This window comes from Xyrauchen texanus, chromosome 38 (genome assembly GCF_025860055.1).
Source record: "Xyrauchen texanus isolate HMW12.3.18 chromosome 38, RBS_HiC_50CHRs, whole genome shotgun sequence".
Lineage (NCBI taxonomy): Eukaryota > Metazoa > Chordata > Actinopteri > Cypriniformes > Catostomidae > Xyrauchen > Xyrauchen texanus.
The window spans coordinates 413,464-430,222 of NC_068313.1; the positions used below are offsets into that span (position 1 = coordinate 413,464).

At 41.3% G+C, this 16,759-nt stretch overlaps 1 protein-coding gene across 1 annotated transcript; it reads right to left on the bottom strand.

Moving 5' to 3' along the window:
* Positions 1-534: 534 nt before the first annotated feature.
* Positions 535-15,849, bottom strand: otol1b (otolin 1b). Its single transcript, XM_052110326.1, has 5 exons — positions 15,796-15,849; positions 7,161-7,567; positions 2,137-2,226; positions 1,948-2,019; positions 535-1,853 (listed from the first exon to the last, which is right to left on the bottom strand). Exons 2-5 carry the CDS (start codon positions 7,558-7,560, stop codon positions 970-972), a joined length of 1,446 nt encoding a protein of 481 aa, XP_051966286.1. The 5' UTR covers positions 7,561-7,567; positions 15,796-15,849; the 3' UTR covers positions 535-969.
* Between the last annotated feature and the right edge of the window lie 910 nt (positions 15,850-16,759).

Sequence of the window (16,759 nt, forward strand, 5' to 3'; positions counted from 1 at the left end):
TTTGACTAGTACATGTGATACACTAGAATCATGCTGTTCAACAGCTCATGTCTGTCTTGGTGCTCAGTAAATCATAATTTTACCAGAGGAAGTCTTCTTACACCATCAGTCAAGCTCCTGAGGGAGATGAATTAAAGAAAGATGTTGAACTGAATGTAGTTTTCTTTGCAGGCATTGTACATTTCCACCTTTTCAATAGGAAAGAAGAGCCTCAATCAAAGTGATATTCCTTGCTTGATTTTATTACAAGTGCGCAGAAACCCAACAACCCAAAACCTATATTGTGATATGTGTTTTTATACAATACATTATTCTGTATATGATTTGATATTATATGGTTTGTATGTATAATCTTTTACTCTAAATTCACATAATTTATTCTCTCTTTTGTGTCAAAATGCCTGTATAAGTATAAAATAAAGACAAAGTAATTGAATGAAGACTATACATCTATTGAAAACAATTATTTCCTCGTCATAACATTTGAATATTTACAGAATATCCAAAAAAGAGTATGCAAAAAGAGCTGCACAGGACTCTTAAGACACAAAACATGCAAGTAAAACCAAGAATGTGACCAAATATTTAAGACTGAGGGGGGAACAAAGAGAAGAATTATTGATTGACAAACTCTTATTGATGGAGCACCAGTGTATAACTATTCAAGTCATAGTCATGTATGTACTTAAGCTATTTGTTTTGCTTGAAATAATAATATTTATTCTGAAATCAAATTAACCAATCTGACATGATTAACAACATGGGATTGAATGGCTACAAAGAATCAAATCCAAAGAATTGCAAGATTCTTGGTAAAGACACCCAATGATGACTGATGCACATTTACACAGTGGACTTTTGTCTCTCTAACAACACTACATTTAATCAATGAAGTAATGAATTCCTCCCATGTCCATATCATGTAAAGTTCATCATGGATTTCACACTGATTTATTCAGGGAAAGGTCGTTAGTCAGGGTAGAGTAAAAACCCAGAGAAGGTGCTGTCATCTTCACTGCTGGAGTAGACACCATTCCAGTCTCTGAGGGTCTCCACCCAAACCTGGTCACCAGCAACTATCTTAAGGATCACTAAGTTGGATGCCTGGTCAATGTCTTGACCGTGCAGAGTGTCTCTCGAGCGCACCTTGCGCACCCCATTCACCACCAAAGACGCTCGTAAAGGCTTGTTCCTCACTGTGATCTGGTAGGAGAACACGTAAACTCCTGAATAGGTGCAGTTGAATTTGCAGGTGGCGATATCGTAATGGTTTTCATCATTGTAGAATACCTTGTCGAAGCGAACTGGAAATCCTGAAGGAGGGAAAGACTTGCTTGGATACAGGCCAACGCTGAATGCGGACCGCAGTCTCATCTCACTGTTGCCTGTCGCGCCCTTTATTCCACGCAGACCTCGGTCGCCACGTTTACCTTGGGGGCCTCGGTCCCCCTTAATTCCCCGGATACCTCTCATTCCTTTGGGTCCCGGTGGGCCACGTCCTGCGGGCTCACCTTTCACTCCAGGAATTCCCGGTTCTCCGCGTTCTCCAGTGATGCCAGGGTTTCCGTGCATTCCATGTTGTCCAGATGGGCCAGGATCTCCACGCACACCTGGTGGTCCAGGGTCACCAGGCTCTCCTTTCTGACCCCTTTCACCCAGCAAACCGCACTCTCCTCTGTCTCCCTTTTCACCCTTTTCACCAGTCAGGCCTTGGGGTCCCGGTGGCCCATCTTTACCTGACTCGCCTTGCTCACCCTTTGAAATATTGAAATTTGGGTCTCCTTTTTCTCCTTTAGAACCTTTAAATCCTGGCAGGCCAGCCGCACCCTTCTCACCTTTAATACCCATGTCACCTTTTAAGGGAATACAAACATATTTCATGACATTTGCTTTGATCAAACAACTTTTTATATTCCCAGTGGGATGTGATGGATGAGTAAATTCCACCTTTCATTCCAGCCTTTCCCTGAATGCCTGGAGACCCAGTGAATCCAGTGTTTCCTAGGTCACCTTTCTCTCCTGGTACATTAAAATTGAAAAGCTCATACATACAATATCATGCTGAAGCAGTAATCGAGATTACAGTGATAACAAACAGTAAAAACATAATTATGTAAGTATGTATCAAATATGTACCTTTATCTCCTCTAGATCCTGAAATTCCATTCGGTCCTATTGGGCCAGGTACACCTTTGAGTCCAGATTCTCCCTTTTCACCAGGTATGCCTTCAATGTGACATAAACACATTTATAGGACACAGGTTTTTTCCCCACATGCCTACAGTAAATGGGTCACGACCCTGAGAATAAAATTATGTTACAAAACATTTAAAACATTGACTGAAACCGCTCCAAAGGGGATTATGCTTTCCAGGGAACTTAAACTAGGAAATCTAAGAAGACACATTTTAATTTGTGATCATATCCTGCTCATCACATACGTACATGCCACCCTGTCAGGCAACATTTAATGGAAATAAATAATATTTCAGATAATATAATTTTCAGATCATTTTAATTCTGACCAGAATATGAGAAACCCAGTTGCCACCCTAGTCACTGCTGTCTAACAGATATGTCTAACAGAGGGAAATGGACTATTAAAACATCTCGGTTACTGTCATAACTTCCGTTCCCTGATGGAGGGAATGAGACATTGTGTCGATTAAGTGACACTAGGGATCAATTTTGAGAGCCCAAAACACAACAGATCTTTGAGAAAAGGCCAATGAGAATTGGTGAGTTGAATTTGCATGCCACTCCCCCCGACATACGGGTATAAAAGGGAGGCCAGCAGGCAAGTTCATTCAGGTTTTGCACTGAGGAGCCAAGACAAGGTCCCGACCATTGCAGCGGTAAGGTTCTGACTGTGGCAAGAGAGACACAACATCTTGTTCCCTCCATCAGGGAACGGAGGTTATGACAGTAATGAGACGTTCCCCTTCTGTCCCTCACTCAACGTTGTGTCGATGAAGTGACACTAGGGGTCACATATACGAAACGCCACAAGGACTGAACTGGTCACATGAACTGCTCTCCAGATGCCCCAAGACATCGTGTGCTTCCCCATAACCCTGAATGGGGTAAGGAGACGTACCAAATATGGGAGCAGGCCACGCCAGCCGCTGCCATTTCTCTAAGTTTCTCTCCGTAGAAAAGTAGATTTAGCTGGGGCCTAAAGAAAATGCACATAAAACACCCTGGTGGAAGGCGTTCTGCTCTTAGACCACACCCTGCTCTTAAGAGGGGCAAATAAACCTTACAGGCCCAATGGCCGGACATGGGAGAGGCACGGTGGTAAGTCCTGCCCTTCGTAGTGGAGGACATTCTATAACACAGCGACCGGGGTAGAGAGGGCTCTGCCAAGGGAGACGTGGGCCTACCACAAGGAAGGGGGAGACCGTGCCGTGGAAGATACATCACCGGAGGTTAACAAGGAAACGGAAAACCTGTGGAGTACTTACCACGGTACAGAATTCTCCTCAGAATTCGTGAGTCAGAGGGCTAGGTGGAAGAACATCCAGGGTTCAACAGTCGTGAAAAATGAATGGGAGAGAAGAGCGCGCAGCTTCAACTTCTTGGAGGGGAAAGGCACTATGCACAAGTGGTAAACCCAGCCAGCTGTCGAGGTAGTGCAACTTACTTACCTGCTCGCACCTGAAAGAACAAGAGATGAGACCGGCTCAACCTGGAGATTGTAAAACCTTGCAAAGGTATTGGGTGTTGCCCAGCCTGCTGCCCTATATATGTCTACTAGAGAGCTACCTGGACATGGTAGGCCAACGCTATGGCATCCACGATCCAGTGGGCAAGCCTCTGTTTGGAGACAGTGTTCCCTTTCCGCTGTGCACCAAAGCGTGCACCGGACACAGCAACAATAAGGTTGGGTCTGCCTCCTCCAGAGGCAGCACTTGTAGGCTCACTATTTGATCCCTAAAAGGGGTCGTGGGAACCTTGGGCACGTAGCCCGGTCAGGGTCTCAGGATCACGTAAGAGTTTCCGGACCGAAATCTAGGCGCTCTTCGCTGCCAGCAAACACTTGCAGGCCCCCGACCCTCTTGATTGAAGTGAGTGTGGTCAGGAGGGCATTCTTCAGAGAGGTTTCCTTAAACTCAACTGACTCGAGGGGCTCAAAGGGTACTCTCCATAGGCCTGAGGGAAAGGGTCTCAGGAACTTGATGATCAGGTCGTGCTTACCAAGGGACTTACCTTGAACCACGTCATGGGGTGCTGCTATGACAGCTATGTAGTCCTTGAGAGAGGAGGGGGACAGCTGCCCATCCAACTTCTCTTGGATGCTGCTCTCGTTCTTCACCAACGTGAAGAGAACGCCGCGGAACTGGGGCGGATGCCTGGTGGATTGAATTGCATAGCCGAGTAGGACGGTTCTGGCCAGCCAGCGTGACAGGTTGGGAAGCGATAACCATGCGCCCAAGCTCCAGGCAAGGTGCACTAAGGGAAGCATAGAATCTGACGTTCTTGGGGATGGGTCCTCGCAGCAGGGGGAAGCAGGGAGAGCAGCATCGGGAAGTGGGGCTCCAACCACTTGGAGATGGGGTCATTAAGGAAGCATACCTTTTCTGCCTCACTCATCTCAGCCAAGTTCAGCCATATTTGGCGCTCCTGGACCATGATTGTGGTCATCGTCTGCCCAATGACTCGCACTGTGACCTTCATCCCTCGGAAGGCGAGATCAGTTGCCGAGCACTGTTCTTGCAGCACATCGGGATGAGAAATACCCTCATGCATATCTCTTAGCACCTTGGCCTGATGGACTTGTAGAAGAGTCATGGCGTGCAAGACGGCACTGTAGGCTTTCAGACACGACGTCGTCCTACAGGCTCAGAAAGGGAGTGCCGGACGTTTCTGCAAGGTGGCGCTCAGTGGGAACAGGTGCGCCGTGATCATCTTATCCACCTGGGGAATTGTGGCATAACCGTCGGCCGCCCAGCGTCGAGGGTAGTGAGGGTGAACGTGCAGAAGGATTAGGTCTGGGCAGCTAAAGGTTTCCTCCACCACCTATCTCATCCCAGAGCACGCTGTGGGTGGGCGGCCCGCAGGGAATTACCCGGAGTGACTGTACACAGTGAAGCCTGTGATACATCTCCAGCGTCAGCCACATCGGCTCGTAAAGTGGCCATTCACAAACGCTTCCTCAACGTGACATTGGCCCAGACACGTGAGGCAGTGTTCATGACCGTCAGAGGTGGAGAGGTAACGACCACATCCAGGAACTGCACAGAGACGAAATGGCATCTTTAAAAAGATGTCCAACATCATTGTATACACACTTTTACAGAAACTTTTACTCTTTCAGAAGTGCTGTTGAAGCGCCCAGGGGTGTAGTCTGCAGCGGAGTGCAGATTGGAGAGAGACTGCTGGAAAGTGCTGTAGATCCAACATCAACACTCTGAGAGGGAAGGTGAATGAGTGAGCAGATGACTTCAGCTTGCTGTAGTGTGACCGCTCGGCTCCTAAGAAGAAATCTGAATGAACTTGCCTGCTGGCCTCCCTTTTATACCCGTATGTCGGGAGTGGCATGCAAATTGAACTTGCCAATTCTCATTGGCCTTTTCTTAAATATCTGAAGGTGTTTCGGGCTCTCAAGATCAACCCCTAGTGTCACTTCATCGACACAATGTCGAGTGAGTGACTGAAGGGGAACAGAGGTTTTACTGTCTCAAATATCAGTCATTCATTTGCAAGCATTTGCAAGAATATACAACTAACAAAATAGCTACATCTAATGTGTTTAAAAAAAAAAAAAGCAGTTGCTGATAGTTCCACCCTGTTATGCCTCATTCCATTTTTCCACATACTCATTCACGTGCACACACACACATACGCTCGCACACATACACACACTCGCACTCACACACACACACACACATACACTCTCGCACACACGCACTCATGCACACTCACTCGCACACACACGCACACACACATATGCTCACGCACACGAACACACTTGCATGATCTCGCACACAACCTTTTTACTCCTATGCTGAAGCGCAACGCATCCTCCGTTGCTAGTTCTAAGTTGATGTTTTCGAATTTGCAATGAAGGCTCTGACTGTTTTATATGTGGCGGAAGAAAGTAGTTAGTCTCATAAAAGCATTTTAGGGACGAAAACCAGAAAATTTCTTGAAATAAAACCCTGAACGATGTCTTAAGGTGTGATAATCGTGGTATATGCGGAATAATTGACTCCGGCCAATTAAATTGTTTAAAAATAATGCACACCCGAAGTGCAACTGTAACGCCACTGTGCGTCATGACCGCATTACCGCCTCAGGTGTGCATTATTTTTCAACAGTTCAACGGGTCGGCGTCAATTATTCCTTACTTATTTTAGATGTTAGCCTAACCGTTGGCCCTGATACCCTGTGCTAATAATGTTAGTTCTTTTGTATGTTATAACGTTTGTTCGTGTGACGCTCGTATGGAGCACTGCTGGCCGACTGCTGCCTCCCTCCAGTCTGCCTGTTCCATACTGTATACAGAATGTGTATTCGTGGCCATAAATATGACAGTAGCTCCAACATTTTTGGTATGTGAAATCATTAAATATGATGGTGATTAAAACACATGTGGGCTTAATGTTTTTTTAGCTTTTTATAATGGTCTGTTCTTTTATAGATCAAATAAACTGCTCACCAGAATGTGTCTGTCTGCACTAAAGCTGCAGGGCTGAACTTCAACACTACTATTTTGTTTTGCTTTGTTTTGTTTTTGTTCTGTATGTTTTGTTTTACATTTAGTTATTTAGCATGTTTACATTTACAATTCTGTCTCTGGCTCTGGATGTGCTGTTTTGGGACTCACAGAGAAGTGTGATCATTCGATTTGTGATTGGGTTTGTATTTCCCTGTTAATTACAGGGTGGCGTAGTCAGCTTTTCTGTTGGTTTTCCATCAAATATTAGTGGCAGCAGCATTCTCCCCCCTCTGCTGGTGCTACAGCTCTATCCTCGACCCCCACTCTGCTACACATTGTTCAAATAAATCCCCCCAAAAATTCTGTATGTCATGAGTTTAAAAAAGGCACTTTACACCAAGAAATAACAAAGGTCAGGTTTGTTCCTACTGGGAATATATATATAGATAACACATTATTTAATAGAAGTAACAAATGAACATGACTAAACTTCACTGACCTGGCAGTCCAGGGTCTCCTTTGACACCTTGTGGACCTTTCTCTGGTGGACAGCACTCACAGAAGTTGAAGTAGCATTCATTATAGTCCAGTGTGTAGTTGTCTTTTGCTGCAGTGGGGGATGCAGTGGTGTCTGTAGGGTAATCTATATAGCTGTCGGCAGGAACTGTTGTGCTCTCTGTGACTACCACAGGGAAGCGTTCTCTTGATTTGGTGTAGTCCACAATCCGTGCCGTGACAGTAGGCTTGCCTACATAAACAGTAGTCTGCACGATCTCTCGTGGGGGCTTCTTGGTGTACTGATACTTTGGCCTCTGAGTGGGCTTGATCGCATCATATGTGGTTATAAAGATCAGTGCTATTACAGCTACGATGAGTGTGCGCATGTAGAAAACACCCATTTTCTGTCTGTGGAGAAGGTGAATGTAATTAATCCCAAAATTGTAAATGTCAGGACAAAAATGCAGGCATGAATGTTTGTTCAATGGATTGTAAACTCGCTGTTGCATGAATTCAAGTAAATTAGGCCAAAGTTTCCTTCAAATCTGTGCCAATAAACCATATAGATAGCTAGAATCATGTCAACAGTTTAACTTAATTGTTCACAAGACTCTCTTTCAACTCTGCATTGACAGTAGTTGACCTGAAAGAGAAAACTGACTATAGAATAAGTCAGTTAAGACAGTTAAGGCTAATGTCTGCTAAAGTGCAGCAACTGAAAATCCAATGCTTACTTGCATTCTTACACATTTCAGAACACGACGAATCATGAAATCGAGCTTGTGTAGTTACAGCATTTGCATTTATGTACTTACTCAAGACACCGGATGTTTCAGGCCTAAAAGTCACAATCGTACATTATTAATTTGAGCATTTATAAAATGTTATATTTAAATACAGATATTATCAATTTGGGAAATATTTCCATATGCTGAATAATGTGTGTGAGTTATTTCTATTCAATCTTTTTAATTTGATTTAATTGTTCCATGTTCCTCATATGTTGCATCTTGTGTATTCATTTGAAAAGGGGTAAATTATTCATGGTTTGTTACATTCAACTGATGGAAAAAATACTGAATGGAAGTCATTCTTTGACTCATCCTATGTATCCATATGAGCTAAAACCTGTTCTACCTGTCTAGAGTCTGGTGCTTTTGTGAAAACAGGACCCTCATGAATCAAGCCATCCAATCAACAGCAAACAGGGACAAAAAAATCATAGTCTAGTAGCTGGACGGTTGGACTGGGGGAGGGGGGTTTCACTTGACATTTGATACAGCGAGCATTCCTACATCAATTCTCCTATTCTAATGGATGGACAGATGCCAGTCACTGATCTTTAAAAGCTATATCAACACCTTGAAGCTGGAATTAACAAACCCGTTTATTTGCCCTTGGTTCCAAATTCATCATTTTATTCTGTGTCTTTGTAACAGAATAGTTTGTGACATTACAGATGATGTCTGATTCTAGAATTCTGTAGCATTCATTGAGTCCAAAACCTGCCAGCTGAATATAACGGGCTCAGTCAGAGTCTCATTCCAATCTGTTTGGTGTCACTCCAAAAAAGCTTTTGTCCAAAAGAGCAACGATAATCTCATGAGCTCACTTCAGTCTCTGCTGCTTTGTGGGGGGAAATGGCTAATCTAATGAAGCTGCTTTTGAGGTAAAATGAAGGCTACTAGCACTCACTGACCATGACCAGCTTCGTTGTGCAAGTAGATGTGATGCTTCAGACCAAAAACATACTCTACACAAGCACGCAAATGCTTAAATGAATGCTTGGTCAATGTATAGCAAGCACACAATTTCATTGTACAAAACATACATTCTTGTGGTACTGTGGTGTTAACAATCCAGAACTCAAAGAGGCGATAAGAGTTTCCTTCAAATGTCTATGCCATTAAAATGTGTTAGGGTTATTTTTCAGGTGACTAGCTATAAACGTGTCGATTGTTTTACTAACTTTGACCCTGAAAGACACTCTTCAAAATGTATATGCAGCAGTGCTGAGAAAGCAATGCATACTTTTCACATAAAAATGTTTTTCAGAAAAAATATGCACCTGAATGTAAGTTGCACCTGTTCAAAATTGCATTATTGAGAGAAAAAAAACCCACGTGTATAAGTAGTAGTGATATTTTAGCAGAGGCATTAGGACCCAGGAGCAGACGACTTCCCTTCAGCTGTGCCAAGACACCAAATAAATATTTTAATTTTGTTTTAATTGGGACCATCTGCATTAAGTAACCGTTTTTTCATATTGTGTTTTAATAAAACAAATTTGACAAATAACACCGTGTTACAAATTTTAAATTAAGTGTTATTTCCTAATTGCTTTTGCCTCAAAAGTATAGAAAATGACTATTATTCCCCACAAACTTTGCTTTTGTGACCAGGACAGTGATATTTTTTAATTGAGAAATTTGTCTTTTCGTTCACATAAAGTCAGAAACAAACAACATATGAATTAACATGTATTTATACTAAATTTATACAAAATTATACTGTTTATACGATTATACTGTATACTGTCACGAATCAGCCCCCAAACGTGGTCTCCCATCATGTTCTCGTTATACTGTCCTTGGTAGCGGCGTTCAATGTTCAGTGATTGAAGTGCTCCCCTTGCTTCTCCGAGTACGCTCCCATGTTCTCCTTGAATTTATCAAGATGAGCATCAAGGATATGGACTTTGAGGGACATCCTTCAGCCCATTGTGCCGTAGTTCTTCAACAGATTCTTAACCAGCTCCACATAATTTTCTTGTGATTGCCCAGGAAGCCCCGAACCACTGCAACAAAGCTGTTCCAAGCCGCCTTCTCCTTATTAGTGAGCTTCTTGGGGAATTCATTGCACTCCAGGATCTTCTTTATCTGTGGTCTGTCGAAGACACCGGCTTTGACCTCTGACCTCAGACAGCTTAGGGAAGAAGTCTTGAAGGTACTTGAAGGCTGCTGAAGGCCCAATTTGATGTGCAGTGGTGACATCGGTACCTTCCCGGTATCCACCAGTGGCTCCCACTTGACATTGTTCCTCCCCACAGAGAACTCGGTCTGTTGTGGCCAGTCCTGCCTGCGGTAGTGTGCTTTGGTGTCCCTGCTGTCCCAAAGGGAAAGATAGTATGGAATCTTGGTAAAACTGCCTTGGAGACCCATCAGGAATGCCACCATTTTGAAGTCTCCTATGATCTCCCAGCCGTACTCATCATACTTCAACTTCGACTTGCACACTTTCATCCAAGTCCATATCCTTGATGCTCATCTTGATAAATTCAAGGAGAACATGGGAGCGTACTCGGAGAAGCAAGGGGAGCACTTCAATCACTGAACATTGAACGCCGCTACCAAGGACAGTATAACGAGAACATGATGGGAGACCACGTTTGGGGGCTGATTCGTGACAGTATACAGTATAATCGTAAATCTCGAAAAACTACTTATTTCTAAATCTTTTGAGGTAATTTTTGTATAAATTTAGTATAAATACATGTTAATTCATATGTTGTTTGTTTCTGACTTTATGTGAACGAAAAGACAAATTTCTCAATTAAAAAATATCACTGTCCTGGTCACAGTTTGTGGGGAATAATAGTCATTTTCTATACTTTTGAGGCAAAAGCAAATAGGAAATAACACTTACTACCCAGAAACAAAAATTGTGTTACATACTGAATCCATCAAATGTAACTCTGTACTTAACAAGAACATTTTCATCTGTGAGTGTACAATATTCTTGTTGTATTGTACTAAATTAACATTAATGACTGTTGATAAAGGATTTTTCTGAACATACAGTATGTGTCCCTTTTTAATATGCACGAACTGTCCGGTTTACTAACTGAATCCTTTAACTGATGTGGTCTTAAGAGGTAATCCTGTTAGCACAACAATATTACGGTGGACGTGAAATACTTGGTATAGACATCTGTAGCAACACTACTACCCTCTCTATAATTATTGTTTTCAGCTGTTTGGGTGTAAGCATAATGTATGTTTTTTGTATGCAGTGTTTTGACCGATGACATCAATTACATATAAATTACATTTATATAAATATATAAAAAGGTAATTTATATTCTGGAAAATATGGTACTGTTCTGACACAGTTCAGGATGCAACAATGCTTGAAATTGAGTTCATGTATTTGTGTAGAATTTGTTTGGCGTGTTTAATCTCCTGAGACCTGTGCGTGACTGCAGTGTGCCTTTTCCATTTTTCATTTTGATTTGTAACTAGTAACACATAATAAACATGCAAACAAATAAAAACAATAGGGTTAGGGTTAAAAATGTATGTCCACATATGTGGACAGCGGGATTAAGTTGTGAAATTTTAAGAAATACCAAGCTACAGAAATTCAGATTTTGTTTTAAACAAATTGTTTATTTTGTTTCCAGGAGTGTTGGATATTCATGTTTTTGAGATGTTACAGACATTACAGCTGATTTTCTGTAAAGCTGCGTTGGAACGATGTGTATTGGGAAAAGCACAAATAAAATACTATAGAAATAAAAATGATTTGACTTGATTTGACATTTATGCTATTAAAAAGCATCTTACAATTAGACATTAGCATAATTAATTCTGATTGAAAGTAACGTCCAGCATCATCCAATCTCTGCCAACCATGTTCAAATAAAATGATCCATTATAAATTGTGAATTGTTGTGTGTTACAATCTTAATCAGTATATATGTGTGTGACAAATCTTAAACAATGTATGCCTGCTAACAAATGATGAATGATGTGTGTAACTAACTAGAAAATATATGTTAAAACCAAAAACTCTAAAAGGATAATTGAATGTGAAGGTGTGATAAATTACAGCTGCATTTCTGACACAGGAGATGGCAGAACCTAGAAACAGTTTCTACATTGGAAATTCTTTAGGCAGGGAACTGAAAAGAACAAACCAATAGGAGGCAAAACCTGTAATCCCACTGCAGCAAAAACAAACCAACGAAATGATTGAAACTTATCTCTTAAAATATTGGAGATGCCCCTGTAGCAAAAATAAGCCAATCAAAAGAGTAAAAAACGAGAACAAAGGAATACACCCTGGGTCAGAAATGTAGAAAAGAAGTGAACACAGGAGAAACGGGATCTTTCGAGCGGAGCTTACGAGCGTAGCAGACAAGATCCCCAGATGGGCGAATGATTTTTGTACTTATTCTTTATTGTTAATAAATAAAATTTTTACCTTGAAAACTTGACTTCGTCTCCTCAAAAACGAACACGACAGAATCTATGTACTGATCTATGTACATTGTCCCATGTGTGTCAAACATGTTAAGAGGTCCAAACATCATCTGCAGCCTGAAACTGAACGTTTGATCAGATTTTAGGAGTGAACGCACTTAACTGCATAGAGAGATATAGGACGCTCCCTTGCTCCCTATTTAGTGCATGACTTAACCTCCAGTGTGCTGTCTGTCTGCACTGGTCTCAGAAGAGCTATAGGATGCTCCCTATTTAGTGCATGACTTAACCTCCAGTGTGCTGTCTGTCTGCACTGGTCTCAGAGCAGTTATAGGAGAGATATAGGACGCTCCCTTGCTCCCTATTTAGTGCATGACTTAACCTCCAGTGTGCTGTCTGTCTGCACTGGTCTCAGAACAGTTATAGGAGAGTTATAGGATGCTCCCTTGCTCCCTATTTAGTGCATGACTTAACCTCCAGTGTGCTGTCTGTCTGCACTGGTCTCAGAACAGTTATAGGAGAGCTATAGGATGCTCCCTTGCTCCCTATTTAGTGCATTACTTAACCTCCAGTGTGCTGTCTGTCTGCACTGGTCTCAGAACAGTTATAGGAGAGATATAGGATGATCCCTTGCTCCCTATTTAGTGCATGACTTAACCTCCAGTGTGCTGTCTGTCTGCACTGGTCTCAGAACAGTTATAGGAGAGCTATAGGATGCTCCCTTGCTCCCTATTTAGTGCATGACTTAACCTCCAGTGTGCTGTCTGTCTGCACTGGTCTCAGAACAGTTATAGGAGAGCTATAGGATGCTCCCTTGCTCCCTATTTAGTGCATGACTTAACCTCCAGTGTGCTGTCTGTCTGCACTGGTCTCAGAACAGTTATAGGAGAGCTATAGGATGCTCCCTTGCTCCCTATTTAGTGCATTACTTAACCTCCAGTGTGCTGTCTGTCTGCACTGGTCTCAGAACAGTTATAGGAGAGATATAGGATGATCCCTTGCTCCCTATTTAGTGCATGACTTAACCTCCAGTGTGCTGTCTGTCTGCACTGGTCTCAGAACAGTTTGAAATGCAGCTTATTTTCATCATAACCATGTAAAGTCTCTGAAAGACTTTCCTCAATGTGATAATACACAGTAAATTTAGGATTTCTACTGAAAAAATAGTGCTATTGTCCACTATGGTGTACATTGTGTTTAGCAGAATAATAAAATAAACATAAAATAATAGCATATTGGATGAAACTAGAGAATCTTTTGACTCAAATAGGTTTCATTGTAAAAACTTCATTAGGTTTATTACCAGATGTAGTTTTGTTGCTGTTTCTCCCAAAGACAAAATTTGTAGTGATAGGCACAATATTGTTTTGTCACATGACTGCAAAGAGTGTCCTGAACTGAGATCAGTTGGTTTAAGTTATGCGTAGCCTATAGTGAAGACAAAACACAATGTACCTGCATGAGGACGTGGGGTCGCACAAGGTTAAAGGTCCAATTTCACTGTTGTGACACCAAATGGAATTGCTAAAATAATCTGTTTTTTCTATTTTCTGAACATTCTTCCAATCTACAACTGATTAGACAGACAGATAGTCCCATGTGCAACACATTCTTGCGTTGTGCCATGAATTGTGCTCAGATGCATGAAACCGAGCTACAATAATTTGTGTTCACTTACCAGTGTAGAGTATGTTTCAGGCATTAGAGTTATGCCATGGCAAAATAAAATTCTCTTATCATATCCAGGAAGTTCAGGAATAATTGACGGAATCAAGAATAAGACATAAAGAGTAAAAGAGAGTTCAGGAACTCTTTTATTTCAGACTATAGGATGGCATATGGACCACAGCAAGGCAATGAGGTGATACCTATCTGAAACATGAGAGGACGGGTGGGGGCGCTTCAAGAGGGTTATACTCCACAATGACCTGCTGGTGTCACTCCACTATTCAAAACAAACCCAACTATACTGCTCACTTTACCACTGCTCATGCAAAGAGAGGCGCCTCCATTCGGCCCCTCTACTGAACACAGGCCCTGGGCCCCTTGGGCCCCCCGGCCACCCCACATCTCTCAAAAGCCTTATGGGAGCGAGACAGGGTAAAGCATAGGACATGGAGCCTGTATCACAATCCAACCCTCGAGCCCCGGGAGCTCTGCTTAACACATGGATGCAATGGAGTGGACAGGCATCAGTGGCTGTGAGTTATAATGATCCTTTGATCAAGAGATTTGAAAATGCAAATCAAGAGTGTCCATAAAAGTGTCCATGAATGCATGATGCGATGAATAGTATGTGAATAGTAAAGCATGTTTGCTGGTGTTTAGGGGGATTTGAAGAGCAGAGGGAGGGCCGGGCTGATACCTGAGCTGAAGGTGTCTCTAGTAACGGTTCAGGCTTTGCTCTGCTGGTAAGCTTTTAATGGAGATCACTGTGACCTGGTGCAGGAATAGAGACACTTTAACACTATTCACCCACTTTTTTTCTTCAAATTCCCAAGACTGACTACAGGACTTTTTCAATCCACACGGTCACAGAAAATACAGCAATGACAAACTCAAATAAGAAAAGGGTTAAAACAACATCAAAACAGTATTAAAGCATCAAAATATTTCAAAGTCTACATGAGTTTCGCTATCAGCTCTTAAACTGTAATGTCAAAATACAGTATAATATATTTACTATAGGTTTATAGCATAATGTGTCCATGGAATTTAATGTTAAAATTATGTGAATGTATAAGGGAATGTTTATGTCTTTGATGCTGTAACTGGTTATCATGATATTATTATTTTTTTTATTATTTTTAATTGTTTCACTAGCTCAATTTACAGTTAATGGTCCTGCAGTTTTTAAAACTTTTTAAAAGTACAAATATTTGATGTAGCCTCTCAATTACTATGAGCTCATTAAACCCATAATAATTCTAAAGGAATTAGCTAAATGCTTTTTAAAATAGTTTCAGGTGGAAATCTCAAAAACCCATGTATTAATCAATATTTTGCCTGAATAAAGCGTTTAAATAAATTTTGGTACAACCTGGATAAATCGCATGATTAAAAATGTAAAAGGCATAAAATGTGCTTACGATCTTTTGGTCAGAAGCTTTTGCAAAACATTATTTTCAATTAATATTCTTCATTAAGTCAGTATTTAAATTTTGCCAAATGCACAAAAAAAGTCTTGAAATGTACAACATTTCAGAAGTAAGTTAAAGTTAACATACAGCAGAACTTCTGTACAAGCATTCAGACCAGTAAATCAAGGGAACTTCTAAGAGATCATTTTTTGAAATGCATTTTACAAATATAAATCAGAAAAATGTTAATGTTACATACATAACTATAAGAAACTGAATTGTAGTAAAACTGTTTAGGTACTGCTACACGACCACTTCTCAGATCCAGTGAATGAAAAGTTCAAGTGTTTACCAGATAGCAGGTGTGTGATCTCTTCCTGATGAAGCTCAAATCACTGAAGACACTGAGATCATGAAGGTACAGATCAGTCTTGAACATATGAAGTCATAGCAGCCAGAGCGAGTATATGTCTCTCACACACGGGTGTTAAATCACGAGGGGGGTGTATGACGGTTCTGGCCCAGTGCTTCATAGTCTGTCACCCAGACTGAACCTGAACAAAGTGCTGGGCAGTGGTGTTACCAGAACTGACCCAGAAACCTGACCCAAGCCAGCAGAACACTGTGCACTCTATTCACCCAAACATCCTTCCCATTTTCTCTCATTTCCTCTCTTTCTCGCTCTCTCTCATTCACTTTTCTTTCATTCTAATAGGGGGATTATTCTCAGGAAATGGTGCCACTATGACCATTTATTATTATTATTATCCTCATTATTGTTTAGTTTACTGCTGATCTTCCAAGAAATATTTTTTCCCATATCAGGTCCAAAGTACCAGGCCAAAATTGTTGTAGACATGGGTGGGGAGTGAATATTCAAGTAACTCTTTTTATATTTATTCATTTAGCAGACGGTTTTGTTCAAAGCATCTTACAAATGAGGAATAAAACAGAAGCGATTCATCCACAGGAGGCAATGACATTATATGCGCTTCAACACAAAGTTCTGAACTTGCTCAGATGCCTGTTTCACAGGTTTAAGTAAGAACATTCAGTTTAGTTTGAGCAAACTCAAGATTTTGTTTTCCGTCTCAAGAACGTAGATTTGTTTATACCGGCATTCATTTCCATGGTAACTTGTGCTATGCGGCTTACATGCTCTATGTCAGGTTGATTCTACAGATCATGCCAAATCTCAAGAAATAATTATACAGGCCTGTAGTCAGTGCAAATATTTGCAAATTTGATTTTCATTGCCATTTTATAAAGTATCTGTTATATTCAATATTTATCTGTATATGCTATTCAAGTTTCTT